Source organism: Cupressus sempervirens, chromosome 3 (assembly GCF_028749045.1).
Source record: "Cupressus sempervirens isolate cs-2001-9-10 chromosome 3, ASM2874904v1, whole genome shotgun sequence".
Classification (NCBI taxonomy): Eukaryota; Viridiplantae; Streptophyta; class Pinopsida; order Cupressales; family Cupressaceae; genus Cupressus; species Cupressus sempervirens.
This window is the reverse complement of record NC_143120.1, coordinates 294853622-294874945: the sequence shown is the minus strand read 5'-3', so window position 1 is coordinate 294874945 and position 21324 is coordinate 294853622. Positions and strand designations below refer to the sequence as shown.

Sequence of the window (21324 nt, the reverse complement as noted above, 5' to 3'; positions counted from 1 at the left end):
AACCTTATAAGCTTTCATGGCTCACAAAGAAGAAGCAAATTTTCATAGAGGAGCAAGCTTGGGTGGAATTCCAACTTGGAAAGTACAAAAATATTATCGTCTATGACATTGTTCCAATGGATGCCTGCCAATTTGCTACTAGGGAGACCTTGGCAATATGATCTGGACGATCATCATGATGGAAGGTTGAACACATACACAATCAACTACAAAGGTGAAAAGGTAACTCTATTGCCCTTGCCAAATTCTACAGAAGAACAAAAAGATCCAAAACAATTATTTGTAGATGGAAAAGAGTTTTTAAAAACTTTGAAGGAGGAAAAGGCCACATGCTATGTCTTAGTAATTTTGCCTAAGGATGATAGACCTAAAAAGGTTGTGAAGGAAGTAAAACCTTTGAGACATGTAGGTCCAAAGGAAGTTGCAAACCTACTAAACTAGTATAAGGACACTGTCACCAAGAATTTCCAAATGAGTTGCCCCTAATCAGACATACAAGCCACAACATAGATTTGATCATAGGAGCAACCTTGCCCAATAAAGCAACATACAAATTAACCCTAGAGAAGAATAAGGAAATGGCAGATAGATACAACAACTCTTAGATAAGTGTTTGATAACAAAAAACCTTAGTCCTTGTGCAATACTTTCCCTTTAGCCCCTAAGAAGGAAGGCACATGGAGATTGTGCACTAATTTTAGAGCCATAAATATAATCACTATTAGGTATAGATTCCCTATGCCTAAAATAGAGGACCTATTGGATCAACTAGGAGGTGAAAGGTACTATTCTAAGATCAATTTGAAAAGTGGCTATCACCAAATAAGGATTAGGAATGGTGATGAGCAGAAAACTGCATTTAAAACCAATGAGGGCTTATATGAATGGAGAGTAATGCCATTTGGCCTATCAAATGCTCCAAGCACCTTCATGAGATTCATGAATGAAGTGCTCAAACTATTTCTTGGCAAATTTGTCATAGTGTGCCTTGATGATATCCCTATTTTCAGTAAGAGTAAGGAGGAGCATTTAGAAAATCTTAACCTAGTTTTGAAGAGGTTGCATGAAGAAAAACTTTTCATAAATTTGGATAAATGTGTGTTTATGCAGGGAGAACTTGTTTACTCGTGATTTGTGATCTTAGAAGGGAACATCAAAATGGACCCTAAGAAGGTAGAAGCCATCTTGAATTGGCCTTCTCCTAGGACCATAACTGAGGTCAGGAGTTTTCATGGACTTGCTTCTTTCTATAGAAGGTTCATTAGAAACTTCTATCAGTTGTGTGCTCCTATCCTTAAGATCATCAAGGGTGGACAAAAATGTAAGTTTGTGTGGAACAAGGATGCAAAAGAATCTTTCCAAATGCTAAAGAAAAGGGTAATGGAGAAACCTATCCCAATGCTCTCCGATTTTTAGAAGATATTTGCTATTGAATGTGATGCTTCAAACTTGGCTATAGGAGTTGTCTTGAGCCAGGAGGGAAGGCCAATAGCCTTTTTTACTGAGAAACTAAATGAAGCAAAGAGGAAGTATTCCTCTTATGACTTGGAACTATATGCCCTAGTATAGTCATTAAAGAAATGGAGGCACTACCTCCTTCCAAAGGAATTTGTGGTCTTCACAGACAATCAAGTGTTAAGTTTCTTAAATAGTCAAGAGAAACTAAGCCACAAACACATGAAATGGGTGGAATCAATAAAAGTCTACACCTTTTTAACAAAACACAAGAAGGGAGTTGCCAAAAAGGTGGCAAATGCACTAAGTAGGAGGAATCTAGTTGTGCAGGAAATTAAACTCAAAAGTGTCAGGATTAATTCATTAAAAGACATGTATAGGGATGATGGTGACTTCAAGGATATTTATAAAGTATGTTCTAACTTTTCTAAGTCTTATCACACTTAATATGCATATTACTTGATTTAAAATGGGCTACTATTCAAAGGACACCAACTATACATCCCACAATGTTCAATGAGGGAGAACATTAGTAGGGAGAAACATGCAGGCAACATGAGAGGTCATTTTGGCTTGGACAAGACCTCAGAACAGGTAAGAAAGTTCTATTATTGGCCAAAGCTTCAGACTGAAGTAAGGAGGATTGTAGAGACATGTACAATCTGTAAAATAGACAAGGGTACATCCACAAATGTAGAACTATATCAACCTTTACCTATTCCTACAAGGCCTTGGAAGAGTTGCAACATGGATTTTGTGATGGGATTTCCAATAACACGAAGGGGAAATGACAACATTTATGTTGTAGTGGATAGGTTTAGTAAAATGGTCCACTTCATCTCTTGTAAAAGTACTAATGATGCATCAATAATTACAAGTTTGTTCTTCAAAGAAATTGTTAGGATACATGGTTTGCCTTAGACCATACAGTCAGACAAAGATGTAAAGTTTATTGGTCACTTTTGAAGTATCCTGTGGAAAATAATGGGAACCAATCTAAGTTTTAGCTTTGCCTACCATCCACAAACAAATAGGTAGACAGAGGTGGTCAACAAATCTCTTGGGAATTTTTTTAGATGTTTAACAAAGTAGTATGGAGACAAGTAGGAATCAGTCCTACCTCAAGTAGAGTTTTCTTTCAATGACTCAGTCAACAAGAGTACAAGGAAGAGTCCCTTTCAGATCGTATATGGGAAAAATCCAAGAGGCATCTTAGAATTCAGAGAGTTACCATCAAACACTCTAATCAGTGCCCATGGAGAGGAGTTTGCAAAAATTATGAAGAAGGTTCATGGCTCAATAAGGTTAGCACTTGAGAAGAGTTTAGAGAAGTATAAACAAGAAAAACACAAACATAGAAGAGATGTCTAGTTGCAGGTTGGAGACTTGGTCTGGGCATATTTGAGGAAGGAGAGGTTGCCAAAGGGCAAGCATACTAAACTACTTATGAGGAAAGTAGGACCTTGTCAGATATTGAAGAAGCATGTAATAAATGTTGATGAGATAGAATTGCCCCCACACCTTGGTATCTCTCCCATATTTAACATTTGTGATCTAACCCCATACAAAGGTGATGCGAATGTAGGTTCAAAAGTACAGCTTGAAGAGCTTGAAGAAGATGTTGCAGGGATACCAACTCATGAACCAAGGAAGCTTGACAAGATCTTGGACACAAAGATCATCCAAAAAACTAGGAAGAATGTGTACAAGAAATATTTGGTTCAATGGTAGGGATGTCCTAAAGAAGAGTCTATATGGATGGATAAACAAGAAATCCAGAAGCATGGCTTAAATTTGGAAGACCTCATCTCAAGAGGACTTGAGATTAATTCACCCAGAAGTATGGTGGAGGAGCACCCTCAAATTAATTCATTGCAAGCACATCAGATGGATCAAAGACAAAGGGTTGGGGTAGTAGTTGGATCTTGAATCCAATATTAGAAATAATGTCCTATTTGTAAGGCAAGGTGACATTAGGTGTGTTATAAACCTAGTTGTCTACCTTAGCTATTTTTGGACAATTTCTAAGTTAGAATGAGGTAAAGTAGTCTAGGAGGATTTGATTAAGGTTAAATTATGGTTATAACCTTTCTAAGTTCCTAAGTGGAGTCTAGGGTTAAGTTTTAGAAAGATTGTTAACATCTGACAACTTTTTCAAAAAGTTGTCAATGTTGTTAATGTTGCATAATGCAACTTTTTGCAAAAAAATGCAAGATTTGAATGCCAACGTTCACAACCATCATTTTTGGTTGGAACTTATTGAGATTGGTATAAATAAGGTGGGGAAACCTTTCTCCAATATAGGAGGAAAATCTAATGTATGCTTTTTACTGAAATAAATAAAATATTGTTTTCCTATAAAAACTATCTGAAATACCAGTTGTATGGATGCATATGTTCCATTGAAGGATTGGAAAATTTGGCCTAGTGCCTTATGAAGTATTTCCAATTGGTTTGAAGTCCTATGAGTAGATAGGATGAGAGTTATCCATTTTTGCGTAGTTACTAGTCACAGGAAGGCTAACTAGGGTTTCGAGACAAAATCTCTCTTTCCTAGAGATTCCACCATGGGAAAAATTTGAGCCTTGGTGGAAAGAAAGGGGGTAGGATATAATTTAAGACTTTTGGGGTCTCAAATTAGGAGGCAGAGGATGTTGGGAGAAAACATTAAACCCTTTGGATAGGCATCTAAATGTGACTATCTAGAATTGGTTTTTGTGACACAACTTGGCCCAGGGGTGTAGTAGACGCCTAAACCCATGGGTTTAGATGTTTTGTGATATTCCCAAAGTTATCCAATCAGTTTGGTTGGAATATAATTTGAAATTCTAGTACTTGTTTTAAAAAAGTGACCTAATAACCCTATTAGGCCTAGGAGAGAATTGTAAACAACTGGAGTTAGGGAATTGGGCAGGAGTCCTAACTTGGAAGGGGTTGTTGATTAGTGGATTGAAGATTTTTGAGTTGCTCAAGAATTTATGTGGTGGAGTTCCAAGTAAGTTGCCTTCATAAATCCATGATTTCTCCTTGTAGCCCTATTTATAGGTTTGGGTGTCTAGATTGAATTTCAAGAGCAGTTCTTATGGGGTTTGAGTTTCTAACAATTAAGGTTTAAGTCTTAGTGTTGATAAAGACCATATTCCATCCCTAAAACATTTGACCTTAAGATTGTGTCTTGTCATGTTATAAAGGTGTTCTAGACTTTGAAGTAGATCTAGTCTAGATATTGTGGGTTTTGGGAACCATTGTCAGAGCCCTAAATTGTATTAGGGAAGTGGTTTGTGTACCTCTAAGTGAAAATTTTGATATAGTCTAGGACTCTGCACCAATGGAGCACCAGAAATAGATAACAAGCTTGTGAGGGAAATATTTTGACTTAATGGAGTTCTATAAGAGATCACATTTGATAGAGATGTGAGGATGAGATCTAGATTCTAGTGAAGATTATTTTTTGCTTTAGGTATAAAGATAAACATCAATTCAATATACCATCCGAGACAGATGGGTAGACAAAAAAGGTAAATCAAGTGTTAGAGAACCTTTTAAGAGTTTATTGCATGGACTGACAATATCAGTGGGTAATGCATCTTCCCTTGGTCAAAATTTCTTACACAAAATCATACCAGTTTGTTGTAAAGATGACACCATTTGAGGCCCTATATGGGCATATATGTAGAACCCCTATGAGTTGGAATAGAATTAAAGATTGGATCATTGTCGAGCCCGAAATGCTTCTAGAGATGGAAGAACATGTAGTTTTGATTTGTCAGAGGTTGAAGGAGGCAAATGAATCACATAAAATCTATGTAGATGTGAAAAGGATACCTAGAGAATTCTTAGTAGGAGAAAATGTCCTCTTGAAAGTCAAACTCTTAAAAAGTACTATCAAATTTGGTAGCAACACCAAATTAGCCCCAAGATATGTGAGACCCTTTCAAGTGTTGGAAGTCGTAAACCTTATGGCCTATAGAATTTCTCTACCTCCAACCCTTTCTAGAATGCATAATGTAGTTCACATTTCATATCTTAAGCAATATGTAGCTATAAATGAACATATTCATGACTGGAATATCTTATAGGTGCAAGAGTCATGGGTGGTGGAAATAGAGCCACTCAAAATACTCAAGGTGTGTAAGCTTCACTTGAAAAATTGAGACATTACCTAGTGCAAGGTCTAGTGTGACCAATACATGGAAGAAAATGCCACTTGGGAAGATTATGATGAAATCTTCTAGAAATTTCCACATTTATTTCCAAAAAAATGAATAATAAATAGGATTTGATACAATTATAATTATGATTAGGTAATTTTGTTTATTCTCTCTATGAAATTCACCAAGGATGATGAATCACAAGGGGGAGGGTATGTTACATCCCAATTTTTGCTTAATTTTTAAATTGCTCATATAGCCATTGTACTTTTCACGTGAAGTTAGTTGATAGTTAAAATTGGTAATGATCGTGTGAAATAGTAAGATGGTCAGACATTAGGATTTAATGTGAAGATGACATGTTAGTTATAAATTATGATGTTGTTATGTTGCTATTTTGAGACACTAGGAAGTTGGTTATTCTTTCACAAGAAGTGAAATGGTAGTTAGCTGTTATAATTATAATAAATAACTTGTTAATATGATTTTGAATATTTTGAAGAATGCAATATTATTGTGGAGAATTTTCTTTTTGCAGGAGCATGTCGAAGGGAGGAAGCATTGTTGAGAAAGGAGTTGGGTCAGGGACACCACTTCGTCTAGGAGTCAATAGATATGACACCTAACCACCAAGGCTAAGGGGTAAAAATTCTAGGCAAGCAAGAGTATGTTAAAGACTATCATGAGCCACCCAATTAATAATTGTGCACTAATAAGAAAACACTAAACATTTAATTAAATTGTAATACCTTTTGTTAAGTGATGATCTCAAAACTTTATGTGATGTTGCCATGCCTTAGTACATTAGTGTCATATCATTTACCTATACTTATGTTCACACACACACACACACACACACACACACACACACTCACACACATACACATACACACATATGTATGTATGTATATGTATGTATGTGTCAATGTTATATATGACATATATGTTAAATACATAGTTAAAATTTCATGTATACATATATATGTGTGTATATACGTATGCAAGTATAGATAGGTGGCATATGATACTAGTGTATGAAGTAATAATTCTTGGAAATAGTTTATTTTTCTCTTTGAGTGGCCACATTTCTATATTTCTCTCATTGGCCTTTTATTATTTATTTTGGACAACCATACTATCAATATTATTATTGTTGCCACAATGAGTTGATGGCCAGGGAATCTTGTAACTCATGCCACCTTTGTATCTTGCTCGTAACTAATCCAAGAAGGATAAGTTTCCCATGATGGCTCTTGATTGTATGTAAATTTTCTTCTTGGAAAAGTGAGACACAATTATTACCCCATTTTCGATCTCCATTCTACTCTCAATACTTTTTCTGTAATTGATTCACCACTTACGACATTGCATTCAGAGTTCTTACATCAGTGCATAATCAATCATTACAATTCAAATACTCTTGGAGAAGGTATTCTGTACATCAACCATAGCTACTCATTTTGTGCAAATTTGACTAATAACTAGGTCATATTGTTATTTCTGCGCATGTATCAATATATTTTGCAAATAGATCATAATGCATGTTTGAAGCATTAAAGATTTTTTGATGCTATTTTACCAATTTTAAATGAAATGATCATCTTTTTATAAATGACATGATTATGTCAAATTGTAATTTTTATTTTGTTGAAAGTACTACTAAAATATAAGCCAAAATAAGGGAAGACTTATACAAGAGCATTTTGCAATATGCTTCTTGTGATGAGAATTTTGTATCCTAGAGATTTAGATTTGTAAAGAGCATACTTCTACACTAATGTGTTTTAGAAAGCCACAATGGCTAATTATTGAATTGATTAAAGGAATTTTCACTTGTGTTACCAACACTGGAATGATAGATATACTAGTTATTAAATATACTTCAACATTTCCAAATCCTTTTTTTGCGCCAGTGCCAAAATGGCAGAAGAATTAGCCATAGATAATAAGACACGATTTCACATTTATCTTTAATAAACCAAGGTCAAATAAGCAGATTATTGGTTGTGATTATCATTACTCATACATCCACTTGATGAATCATCTAGGAAGACCAATATGATCGAGATGAATGGCGTGAACAAAGGATACTTATGCATGGTAAAAGAAGGAATCATCAATAACTCAAACAAAAAAGTAAAATTAATAAAAGAAACCCTATCATCTCATGATAGTCCTTAATGTAGTCTTTTTGTCAAGTCAAGCAGTGGGTGATCAGGTACATAATGCCCTAAAAAGTCCTTGGCCAAGGTAGGTTAGTGGCATGCTTGCTATTCTGACCACTAGAGGTCAAAGTGCTAGTAGTTAGAAGATAGGTTGATGGAAGATGTCAACAACCCTGCCAACACTTTAACACTAGGATGCTCAGTGGTTGGACAGTGATGCCCCAAGCCTTATTCCCAAGGTAGGGAAGGATTTTCTCAATAGAGATTGTGTGGGGATACTTAAGGGTCTATGGTTGGGAGATTGAGTCCAATGGAAATGCTTCTCCTCTCCTCCGATAGCCATGACTTGTACAACTCAAGGTCAAAGTCTTTTGCAATCATCTATAAATCATATACTTTATTTCATTTTAATATCGTGCAATTTATAATTAAGAATTATAGTTAGATGAAATGGTTATTTCCATGTATATAGACTAAATTAGTTACATTAATTAAATCATTTACTTGTTATTTCAATAAAAGGAAAATAGATAAATGCATAAGTAGTATAAATGTCTTTCATATTACATTGAAAATAATATTATTTTGAGATATTTGCAGTTAATTATTTATTATGAAAATTTAGCAAGTGTTACATTGTAGTTTTTTGGAAGCTTGCTAGTAAAAGAAAAAAACACAAGGGTAGTTGTTGGTGTAATTCAAAGCAAGAGACAAAATGAACAACATGTTAGCTAAGTGAGCATTTGTGGAGGTTGGAAGCATGACATGGGATGTGTGGATTCATGCTTGTTCACATGAATTGATTGGTTATGTCTATGGATCTAAAGGCTTCCATGGTTGTCTTGCAATGTTGTTTTGTTGAATAATAATGTATGGTGATGGATGCTTTTGGAGGCTGAGTTTTTCCCTCAATGAGGGTTTCCTAAGGTATATTTTGTGTCACATTTTTGTGAGTATGTTGTCTATTATCTTTCATGTGCATTTTAAGTGGTTAATTATTTTTGATCTATTATGTGTTATGTGGAAACTATGATAATTTTTTTATTGAAGTTTCTTAATAGTAGCTCCATGCATCGAACTATGTAGTGCAATTGTTGAGGACACGTCAAAGGACATTAATCTCATCTTAGATGATAGATTCCATACATATGTTATCCCACCTTCTTTGGAGTCTCATGTGTTCCCTGTGCATCATCTAGGACTTCCAATTTCACTTCATCTTCAAGGGTTTCTTCTTCTTTTATTATTACATTGGAGCCATATTGGTCTAATCATTGACACATGGGTTCTATCACTTTGAGGGGGCTCAATCTTCTCTTACGTCACAGTTTGTCTTACTTATGGTTTTGAGAGAGTCTCTTCAAACATTACATTTGTACCTTTTTTCATCTCCTTTTGTAGAGGAGTTTTTCCCACTTATTTTCTCCCTTTTTCCAATTTATAGAGATTTCTTGTACTCGAGTACCTTGTCAAGCCTAGTTATCAAGACCCATCTTTGCTTTTGAATGCGTTTAGTCATTAGATTTTTAGCTTCTCCCTAAGTTCATCTTAAGAGGGGTATTGGAGTAATAAGGTTATTTACTTAATCAATTAAAGCATTTTGATTTATTAATTAAGTGACGTTTTACTTAATCATAACTTAAGCTAAAATTAGGCATATTTTTTTATAGGTACTAAACATAGGCATATCAAATTAATAATCAATTTCTCTTTTTAGAGTTTTCCTTATTTAGGATTTGGATTTGGTCTTCTACTTTAGCATCATTGCTTTTTATAAAAGCAACGCAACTCTTTGTAATTTAACATCATTGCAATACATATTTTTTTGACTTAAGCACCTTTGTGTTTTCTAGCGCTTCTTCATGTGATAGGGTATTTGTATGCAAGTGATAATCGAGCTTCTGAGAATTCATCAATTTTGAATTCTAACAACAAATACAACCAAATAATAAAGTAAAACCATGTAAATATAATACCACTGACAACTTAATTAATATTGGCTACTAATATTTCACTTTATTAAATATATTACCCAAATATTAAATGACCATCTAAGTATGACAATCATAGTAAATATAATCCCCAATGTTACAATGCAACACATAAAGTAGTCTTAAGAATGTTAACTCATAGTGATGCATGTTTGTCTAGGTTCCCCCAGGTGCACCACACATAATAATCAACTAATACAATATAAGCATTATGTAAGTTGTACAACATGTTATCCCAAAAAAAGTTGAGTCCACAATCTTTTATTGTAAAATATGCTACATTCCTACTTGTATTAAAATCATCTACTTTCTCTTTCCTACCTTGTTGCACTTACAATAAAAACCTAGATTGGTGATAATACCTTTAATGTTAAATATGCTAGATTTGTACTTGTACTAAAATCATCTACTCTCTCTTTCCCACCTTGTTGCACTTACAATAAAACCAATAAAAACCTAGATTGGTGATAATACCTTTAATGTTAAATATGCTACATTTGTACTTGTACTAAAATCATCTACTCTCTCTTTCCCACTTTGTTGCCCTTACAATAAAATCCTAAATTGATTATAATACCTTTACCATTGCCTTTTTGCCATCATCACTTGCTCTCTCTCTCTCTCACACACACACACACACACACACGCACACACACACACACGCACACACGCACACTCGCACGCTCGCACGCACGCGCGCGCGCACACACACACACAAAAATCATTCAAAATGAAATGAGAACTTCAAGAAAAAACTTTTTTGCTTAAGAGTTGATGCTTTCCCTCCTTGTTTGAAATGACTACTTTAATCGGCTTACCAATTTCTTCAAAAGTTTTTCCAAAGGTGCTTGCTTGTCACATTTTCCCTTGTTATTGTAACCTATCTTTTACGAGTCATCTATAAGATTGTAAGTATATTTTTCATAGTCTCTTACTCCTTTCTTAAATGAATAATTCAAAAAATCTTAGCAATTTTCACATGACCAATAGCCTAAAGAACAAAAAATTATATTCTAAGCCATTTTCAAAATCTCCTCATTTAAACTCTTCAAATAAAAATCTTTATGAAAAGGCCAACATTTTCTAAAACCTTGCTTCTTTATGAAGTTAGTTCAAACAACCTCCTCTAAATTGTTCTCACTTGATAATAACATTTCAACTTTTCGTTATCCTCTATTTCCCATGTTCAAACAACTATACTTATTGATTGTCTAATGATTACCCCATGTCCCCATGCAACTTGCTTATGGACAATTTATGCTTAAATTTAAGTAGCCACTATGTTCCATGTAACTCTTAAATTAAAAAGAAAGGATAGTTTAAAACCTTTTCGTATCATGATGGAGCAACAACTACTAATAATTTCAAAAAGGAACTCTTTCCTTTTTCCTAACTTTTCTTTTTCAAATTTAATTCGGGACAAATAGTCATTTGAAAATTTAGAAATTTTGCTTCCATGAGCTTGAGAATTATTTGCTTAAAAAAATAAAATGGAGCAACTACTACTAAGCAAAATATAAAATGGAGCCGCATGGAGACTTTCCCTAGTGTCCATCGAAATTACTAAGCAAACACATTCTACGAATCGTGGACGTAGTTAAACATTTTTCATTTCAATTTGTTTCCATAGAATCGATGGTTTCTACTAGGTTCTACTCCGTCTTCTTACTTGCGATTGATTTGTTGCGTTGCCCTTAAAACATACGCCATATCCGCCGCGTTTGAAGAACTCGTTGCTCACAATGCCCGAAAAAGACGAGAGATGAAACAAAAATTGTACTAGCTGATGCTGAAAGAGGCGTTCATGCCATCCGGCTGGTAACCCCTCGAGCGCCATGGACGTAAACAGATCTGGAGGTGAACCAATTGCTCCTCTCTTTATGGAATAATCATTCTCTCTCAATAGTTCAGTTTCGCAACCAATCACTCTCTCTACAACAGCAACCAGGGAGCAGCCGAACAGTTTCCAACAGCCAGCACAATTTGTATTCCATTGATCGGTGGGTGCATTAGTATGTGGATGTGATTTCTGGCATTGAATGGAGACTCTGCAGACAGACAGGAAAACAGAAAAAGAAGAAATCATTCAGTAATCTTGGATGGCTTCACCGTCGAACGAATTCGACCTGGATTCCTTTCTGGAATTGCAAAGCAGTGACGATGATGACAATGACCTTCCTGAACTCGATCGCAGCCTGGAAGATATCTTGAAGGACTCTGATGACGAGTCTTCTTCAGATGCCTCTGACAACGCTTTGGGCCCTAGCTCATTTTTATTTATAAACCCTAATTTTACGCAGAAAATTGATGAAAATAACACAGGACGCGCAGGTAAAGACCCAGGGAAAACAGAGTGCACCGAAGATTGTTCTTCCGCAGGCAGAGATAAAATTGGACGTGAAACAGGTACTTCTTATGGCTTTAACATAAATTCTGAAAATGAGTTTGGCAAGCTCCTAGAGAACAAAGACCAGCAAACAAAATTTTCTGATCAAGGCCAACGTCCTTCTGGGAAACTGACGGAGTTGAAACTGAACACGACCACGAAGAAGTCTATGTTTTCGGATTTTTCTGGCAAGCCTTTCCCATTTGCTGCCTCCATGTCATCTTCTTTACTTTTATCTCGATCCCCTGTACTAACTCCCATGCTTGGTAATGTAAGGCCTAGCCCTAGGCCAGGAGAGGCACTTGCTGCAGCTGCTGCAGCATCTCGAGCTGTTCCCAGTCCGCACGCTGCCGTGTTAAAGAATAAGATGGCCAGTTCTATCTCTTTAAGGAGCCTTGATACTTATGCATTATCTAATGCCAGCCAAAAAACGGAAGAGGCGGAAGACGAATTAGAAAAAGAGTATACGACGGGTTCTGAAGGGGAGATTTCGGAAAGAGTGTTTCAATCAGATGAGAATTCAAGTATTAATGAATTGCAGCTTGTTAAATCCGACGAAGAAATGGATAAAGTGATTGATGTCCTTGATCAAAAAGAGGAAAAGCAGGAGCGAAGGTCAGAGGACCAGGAATTTTTGGTTCAAAAGCAACGCCATATAGTACAAAATCAGGGAGGAGACGTTATAATTGCGAATGTTGAAGATACAGGTGTTGAAAAATGCGAAATCGGCACCGGAGATGGAGGAGGAGGAGAAGGAGAAGGAGAAGGTGAAGGAGGAGGGGTGTATGACAATAAACTAGATGTTCTGTGTAATGATAAAGGTGGCATTACGTCACATGAAAATGGAAAGAGTTCACTGTTGGTGGACTCTGTTGTTGATACTTCTACAGAAACTGAAAGCACCACACCCAGCACGGTTGCTGTGGACGATGATTATAGTGTGGTGAATGCCGATCGTCAAGAAAGAAGAAGCGCTGTTAAGTTTTTTCCAGATTCAACAGAGACAATTATTGATGAAAAACATACACTGGTGGCTGGGAAATATACAGAAAATAAAAAAGTGAAGGTTGCTGATGACATTGTCGAGGAGAAGGCACCTAAGGCAGAGTCTAACCGTTCTGCGAGAAAGGTAGGAAAAAAGGGCAGCGCTTCTCTTAAGCCATTGGATTTGGCAGAAGAACTCGAGAAAAGAGACGCATCTTCTGGATTGCATTGGCAAGAAGGAGCAGCAGCTCAACCTATGAGGCTTGAGGGCATTCGAAGGGGACCTCCAGCAATAGGTCATCTACAGATTGACTCAACAAACTCTCTTTCACAGGTTCTTGCCTCGCAAATGTTCAAGCGCGACCATGGTTCTCCACAGGCTGTAGCTGTTCATATGAATTATATTGCTTTGGGTATGTCCAAGGGTTCTGTTTTTGTAAATCCTAGCAAGTATTCCGCCCAAAGTCCTGATGTCATTGATACCAAGGTCTGTAGCAATTAATTCTAACTGCTGTTTTGCATACAATCTGCTTTTATTTCATCAAGCAATATCCCTTCTGACTTTTTCTCGTGACACTGTATTTTGTAAGACTCTGATGCAATCTTCTACCTTTTCAGGCATTTAGTTTAAGTTATCCAATTGAAAAATCTCAGGCAGCTGTCACCTCAATGTGTTTTAATCAGCAAGGAGACCTTCTCCTGGTAGGCTATGGCAATGGTTGTCTCACTCTTTGGGATTTACAGAGGCAGACAACAGCCAAAGTTATTTCAGGGGAGCACTCGTCTCCAATTGTACACACATTATCCCTAGGGCAAGATCCACAAAATGCACGACAATATAAAGCGATCAGCGGTGATTCTAGAGGAGTTGTTCTTCTGCATACTTTTGGTGTTATTCCTTTATTGCGACGGTTTTCTGTTGCAACACAGGTAGGACTAATCCTTTCTAAAAATGATTTGAGAACATTCAGATCTAGATGAATCAATCTAAAATGAGCTTTAAATCTCTTGTTTGGGTTTTTCTCACATTCGTAGAAAGCGTTTGTAATTTTTCAAATCTTTAGGTGATCTAATCAGTATCTCAGAAGTTGATTTGGTTGTAGTGTCTTTTTGATGGTCAACGCACTGGAACTGTCTTGTCCATGTCTGCACTTCTGGTTGATGAATCTCAAAATGCTACTTCAAACGCTGGTCAAGCTGGCCCTTCACTGTCTTCTAATAGTCTAGGTAGCATGATGGGAGGTGTTGTTGGGGGAGTTGTAGGTGGAGAGACAGGAAAGAAACTTTTCAGTGATGGTATTTCATCCGAAGAAACTGGAGGTGTAGTTATATTTGTCACACAGCAGACGGCTTTGGTGGTATGAATTTGGTGGAACACCTCAATTGTATTTTTCCATGAAGTGATTTCAGTAGTCATTTTAAGTTTACGAGTTGCTCTTGGTTTGGTGTAATACTTCATTGCAAATGCAGCTGTTTACTGTACATGATTTATCCTTGCATATTATTTTTCTTTAAAGTGAAATTTATTCTTTGCAGGTACGGTTGACTCCATCTTTGGAGGTCTATGCAAAGCTCCCAAAACCTGATGGCATCCGTGAGGGTGCCATGCCTTATACAGCATGGAGGCGTATTCCCAGTTATGGATCCCCAAGCCATAAAAGCAATAGTAACAGCCCGAACAATGGAAATACAGGTTCAGAGAATTCTGGGTTGACTTCATTACAAGAAGGTGCCTTAATGAAGGGTTCCCATGACACTGAAGACTTGAATAATAAGGCATCATTGCTTGCGATCGCATGGGATAGAAAGGTCCAAGTGGCTCAGTTAGTGAAGTCAGAGTTACAGGTGCGGAGAGAGTGGAATCTTGATAGTGCAGCATTAGGAGTATCATGGTTGGATGAGCAGGTAAGCTGTAAGATTTCGTATGTCTCCCAGAACATGAATAATCTTACAGAGGAAGGAAGTTCCAAACAACTACTAAGTTCTACAATGAATTATTTTGCGTACGGTTACTTTATACAGTCTGCTTCTGTATTACTTGCATCTTGCAAAATTTATTGATTTTGCATCTTGATAGTTGTTTACATATTCTTGAAATGTTGTCCAGATATTAGTTATTCTCACTTCAAAAGGCCAGTTGTCCTTGTTTACAAAAGAAGGAATGGAGCTGGACAGATCTAGGTTACCCATTGAAGATGGTGGCCTAGAATCTGCTGTTATATATCACACATACTTTGTTAATTCATTTGGAAATCCTGAGAAGTCTTATCACAACTCTATGGCTGTCAGAGGAGCAGCCATATATTTATTAGGGCCATCACAACTTTTCCGGTCTCGTTTGTTACCTTGGAAGGAGCGAATTCAGGCTCTCCAAGATGCGGGTGATTGGATGGGTGCCCTCCACTTGGCAATGGAGCTTTACGATGGCAATGCACAAGGTGTTATTGGACTTCCAAGGACACTGGAAGCTATGCAGGAGGCCATAATGCCTTTTCTATTGCAGTTGCTCTCTGCTTATGTAGATGAAGCTTTTTCTTATATTTCATTGGCCTTTAGCAACCAACATGGGAAAACAGAATCAGATACCCAAGGGAAAAGCCAAAAGGATACCGTGCATGTACAAATCAAAGAACAGTTTGCACGTGTTGGAGGTGTGGCTATAGAGTTTTGTGTACACATAAAGAAGACTGATGTGCTGTTTGACAGTGTTTTCTCCAAATTTGTAGGAGTTCAACACGGAGGTAAGATTTTTATCATCAGTTCAAAGATACTTTGCTGGAGTCAGCTCTGTTGGTTATGTTCTGGGAGTTTGTAACTTATTCAAAGCTGTGAGATTCATCTCGTGGTTCACAAAATCTGAGTATAATAGCTATTATGCATTGTTAATTTAATTAGTATGTATTTTAGTCTCTGTCCTATTGTTGCATTTGAAGACTATATTACTAAATAGGTGTACGATTTTTGTGAGAAATCTGCATCGCTTTCTATCGTCATTCTCACTTTACCATGCTATGATATCTCAGGAACATTTTTAGAACTGCTGGAGCCATATATATTAAAGGATATGCTTGGTGGTCTACCTCCTGAGGTATTCAAAAGGCATATATGTTAACAGTTAACTTATACTTTTATCCACAATTTAAGCATTATTCTCTGTTTGAATAGGTAATGCAAGCACTAGTGGAACACTATAGCAGAAAAGGATGGCTGCAGCGAATTGAACAATGTGTTTTACACATGGACATTGCTTCATTGGATTTCAATCAGGTCTGAATTTGTGAAGTGCCTACTATCAATTACATTAGAAGTTAATGTTTATATGCTTTTGTTTCAATCAAGTCATAGGCACTTAAATTAGTTCAAATTTTAGGTGGATTGATGTATGCAGTGACAAAAATCATTGTTGCACTCAATTCTTGCAGGTGGTACGACTATGTAGAGAGCATGGACTTTATAGTGCATTGATATACCTATTCAACAGGGGTTTGGATGATTTCAAGGCGCCTTTGGAGGAGTTGTTGGCAGTTGCTCAGGACCAGAAAAGACCTCATGCACAAGCTTTTGGGTGTGTTTCCAGCTGCTCACGAAATTGCGGCCAACTAATTGTTAGTAACTTGTTAGAAATCTGCCTTTGTGTTTTGTTAGGCATATGCAGGTGATCTATCTCATAATTGCTATTGTGGTAGACATGAATGCAATTCCTTCCATTGTCTTCTAGTATACATTAAAATCTGAATTTATCAGATCTATAAGATCTGAAATTCAAGACAGAAAAATAAAACCATAGGAACTTGTAGAGAACATTGTAAAATATACCCTATATTACTATGAGGAATGGTGACAAGACTCGGACTCAAACAGATTTATCTCTGACTTGGACTTAAGCACATACACTCCGCAAATTGAAAAACCATGAATTATAAAGACTTGATTTTAAGCTTTTTCTATTCACCTTTTAATAGATCAACTCTGAAGACATTCTAAGTTTACCATTAGAAGCTACTTTGATCACATACACAATAAATATATGGCACAAATATCCCTTGCATGCCTCTACCAAAATAGGTTAGGAATAAGAAAGAAGAAAACGTATGGCATATAAAGGAGGCAGTTTTTTAATACTCCTTATATGCCATGCATTTGAGTTGGCTGGATAGCCTCAGGTCTTAGCCGTCGCTGCATCTTTCTGCTTCTGAGGTAAAAGCAGCTATCGTCACTGTCTGTTCTGTGGCAAGGAAATTCGTGAATGTAAGATTTGGTTAATACCACTTGTCAAATTTCCTTTAAAAAGCGAAGTCTAGTAATGTCTGTGACATGGTACGTTGTGTAAGAAAATTGTAAGATTTGATATATTAAAAAGATTACTCTTAAAATAGATAAATTATTGCCACAAATAGGTGTTTGGTGTTCTTTTTTCGTGAATCTACCACATACTAACTAGTGTTTTTCAAGCAACTTAACTACTTCATAATATAGATATCATTAGTCATTGCACAAACAACGGGCCTCATTCTTTGACAACTGTGATAGTTTTTGAGACCTCATATTTTGTACCCAATTGAAGTGTGATACCATAAATACCATCAGCTCCCTAGATCATAATCACTAAAGAGGGAAATTGATGTTGTTGTACTTGGTCTATGCTCTTTGTTATGGTAAATTGATGTTGTTGTAGTTGTATTAAACAAAGGAGATGAAAGCTCCTTATATAGATTTACAAAGACAATATTTCTAAAAGAAGCAATTTGTGAACAAAAGATGGAAATAGAAACTACGTAATAATTGAAAGACTAACTAAGATGACTATTAAACAAACATTATATATTCTAATATCCTTGCGTAATGGTCATCATCTTATTGCTGTATTTTGGTTACAAATTGTGCAAGACATTCTGCTGCTGCTGAGACCCTCCATGGATCTGCAAAATGTAAATTACCAAGAAGATAAAATCAGTCCAGAAAACAAAAGAGAAGGGTGCCCCCTTCTTTAGAAAGCTTTGCAAAAAGAGACAAAAGCTTTTCATTGATTCTACCACTGAGATGAGTCTACCACTAACCCTCCCAGAATAAGCAAAACATTTGACTAGAATTCATTATAAAATGTCCAATGTTGGATGTCAAAGCTGCTCTTCTCTGGAGACAAAGAAAAAATTGAGAACAACTAGCACGATTTTGAGGAAAAATGTGCAAACCATCCAAACGTTGCATGATGCCCCAAAACAGACTGCAAAACGCCACAATTTTTAAGGAGAAAAACTGGAAGTACTAGGTGCGATTTTTTAGGTGAATATAGATCAAAATCAGAAAACAACATTTGAGGTACAGATCAAAGAATACAAAGCTTCGTTTTTGAGGAAAAATGGTAAAACCTAGCAGATAATTTTTGAGGAAAAATTTATAGACTAACCTGATAAATTTTGAGGATAGAATTATAAACTGACAAAGGAATCCACACAACTTTGCAGATTACAGAATCAAAAATATTTTGAAGGAAAAATTATGAAAACCCAACAGATAATTTTCGAGGAATTATAAACCCAACAAATAAATTTTTAGGAAAAATTTATAAACCCACCAGATAATTTTTTAAAATTATAAACCCACCAAATAATTTTTGATTTTTGATTATAAAAACTCAGCCATACTTTTTTAAAGGAAAAAATTATGAAAGCCTATCAGCAATTTTTAAGGGAAAACTTATTAGAGAAACCTTCATGCAGCAAAACATGAGACTTCACATGGTAAAATAGTACATGCAAGAATAAGCAAATAACAAAATGTAAATGCAAGCAACATGTAACTCCCACGCAAATACATGCAAACTTGGAAAATCAGAGCCTTTTGCTAAAACTAGGAAATCACACAATCAAAACCCTCAACTAGGCTTGCAATTTTCAGCAAATTTTTTTGAAGGCAAACCACAAATTTCATTAAATACCTCTAGTGATTTTTATTTTAAAATTTTATAAAATTCCATTGACCCACTTTGATACCATGTTATGGTAAATCAATGATGTTGTGGTTGTATAAACCAAAGGAAATGAAAGCTCCTAATATGGATTTATAATGTCAACATTTCTAAAAGAAACTAAGTTGCCGATTTGGGTTCAGGGTTCGGGCATTTTTTTTTTCCCATTTGGGTTCGTGAGAATATATATTAAAAAGAATATATATATGCATTATATATACAAAAAAAAAGAGAAACTTGTGGGTCCTCTTGGGTTAATCGTGGGTCGTCTTGGGTTCGCTGTGGGCTGTCTTGGATTTGCCACGGGTCTGTTTGGATTCGCCTTGGCTCGCTATGGGTTCGTGCAGGGTCCTTAATTTGGACTGTAGGTCTGCCCCAGTGCAAACCTGGGCGGACCCACAGTCCAAATTAAGGAACCTGCTTGGACCCACAGCGAATCCGGGTGCGAACCCAAACTCGGACATGGGCAGCAGGGTCCAAACCCCATAACTAAGAAAAGAAACAATCGTGAACTAAAGACAAAAATAGAAACTACCTAATAAACTAAAGACTAACTAAGATGACCATTAAAGAAACATCATAATATTCTAATACTCTTGACATTGATAACACTTAGTTTTAATAAACATATGCTTTCAGCTAAAAACTAAGTTCTGCCAAATCCTTGAGTGATGTCTTACATCGTTAGATAAGATAGAGGCTTTATTGCTCTTGACTCTTGAGTTCACCCTTCTGGTTGGTGGCTCTGTGTTCTAGAGAGTGTTTTCAATGAGTTACCACCTCAACATGTAGTGTATTGACAAGTGTAACATTAATAAACTTTTTATTATTTGCAAAAATATGAATGATATATAGATTGAATAGTTTGCACAAGTCATTGACATGTGAGGGGTCTGGTAATTAATGATGTTAATAGTAATTTTGGTATGTACGTTATAGTTGGGCCTCCCAACCGACGCAAGAGGGTAACTTTTACAAGGTGAACATAATAAATCAGGAATCTGTCACTAGCCAGCATAAATACATCATCTAGATAAGTACAAAATGAGATTTTGGTTGAAGGAAACATTTTTATATTTAAATTTTTTATCTTGCGTTTAAGGTGCATAAAATTTTTGGGTTCTGATATCCACAACAGTAAATTTTTTTTTCACAACATGGAGTCATGAACTATGGTAAAGAGGAGTCTATATCACCTGGCCAAGCATCACTTCCCCTATGTGGAGTCCTGAATTTGTATCTTAGACAAGTTTGCAATGCTGCTACAGTCAGAGTAGCATTATTTCGGATTAGGGTTTGACTTGGCAAACTGAAAATATAAATTCAATACAACTACTTGGGATTAACTTAGAAAATCTTGAGAAAATAAAAAAAATGCTTTTCAATCTGGCATGGCCCAAAATTATTGTACATTTTACCTTTTAAAACTGAAGGTAGGATGCAGGCAGCAGCCTCTAGCAAGGTCTGAGGGTAATGCGCTTTTTGACTCCTTATCACAATATAGGGTGGGCTTAAAGCGCTGGAGCTCCAGGACTAACCCCAAATCAAGGCATTTGAGGCTGCAGAGGCCTTCACATTGGTCACTTTTATAATTCTATTGCTTTTAACCAAACCTTCAAGAGTTCAAACTACAAACCCTTCCAAAAACGTGAATTTGGAGCCAGCGCAATAATTAGGCCTAACCATGTTTGCTGGTCTTTACATCAATATATTGCATTTAAGCTTCAAATGCTCTTGTTTTGTGTTTAGTCCTTTCAAATGAAATGAATAGTATTTAGAAGTTATGTAGGTCCTTTTTAAGGTTTTAGTTTTAACACTTCTGTTTTTGCCAACTTGTCTGCTTTTTTTCAGACTGCCATGTCTGACCAGAATTTCCTGGACCTAAGTCTGAGTCCCTGGAACTCATTTAACGCTTCTTATTTGGGGGTTTTGAAAGATCCCCAATACTGGAGGTCTTGGAAATAGCTGTTTCTCTGGAAAACTTTACTTAATTCTGATTTTTTTTGTTTTCTTGCTGGTTTTTCAATTGTTTTTATATTTTTGAAGATATATGCAAAAATGGAAGATAACTAACAAACAAATCTGAACTACATATAATAAATAACATTCATTATTGAAAATACTTGACAATCTGGAAATTCCTCAAACTGTACCAGGCATAATATTCAGATTTCTGCATTCAAATAGAAAGATTGCCAATGTTGATTGCTGCTGTCCACAAATG

General features: G+C 36.1%; 1 protein-coding gene across 1 annotated transcript in view; it reads left to right on the top strand.

The window, feature by feature from the left end:
• The first annotated feature begins 11396 nt into the window (after window positions 1-11396).
• The window catches only part of SETH5 (transducin family protein / WD-40 repeat family protein), a 166687-nt gene continuing 156759 nt past the window's right edge, over window positions 11397-21324 (top strand). The window contains exons 1-8 of the mRNA XM_089819563.1: window positions 11397-13619; window positions 13751-14062; window positions 14236-14490; window positions 14669-15037; window positions 15240-15873; window positions 16156-16220; window positions 16298-16399; window positions 16555-16697. Coding sequence (XP_089675689.1) covers window positions 11862-13619; window positions 13751-14062; window positions 14236-14490; window positions 14669-15037; window positions 15240-15873; window positions 16156-16220; window positions 16298-16399; window positions 16555-16697 — 3638 coding nt within the window. The 5' untranslated portion in view covers window positions 11397-11861. The remainder of the gene's footprint in view (window positions 13620-13750; window positions 14063-14235; window positions 14491-14668; window positions 15038-15239; window positions 15874-16155; window positions 16221-16297; window positions 16400-16554; window positions 16698-21324) is intronic.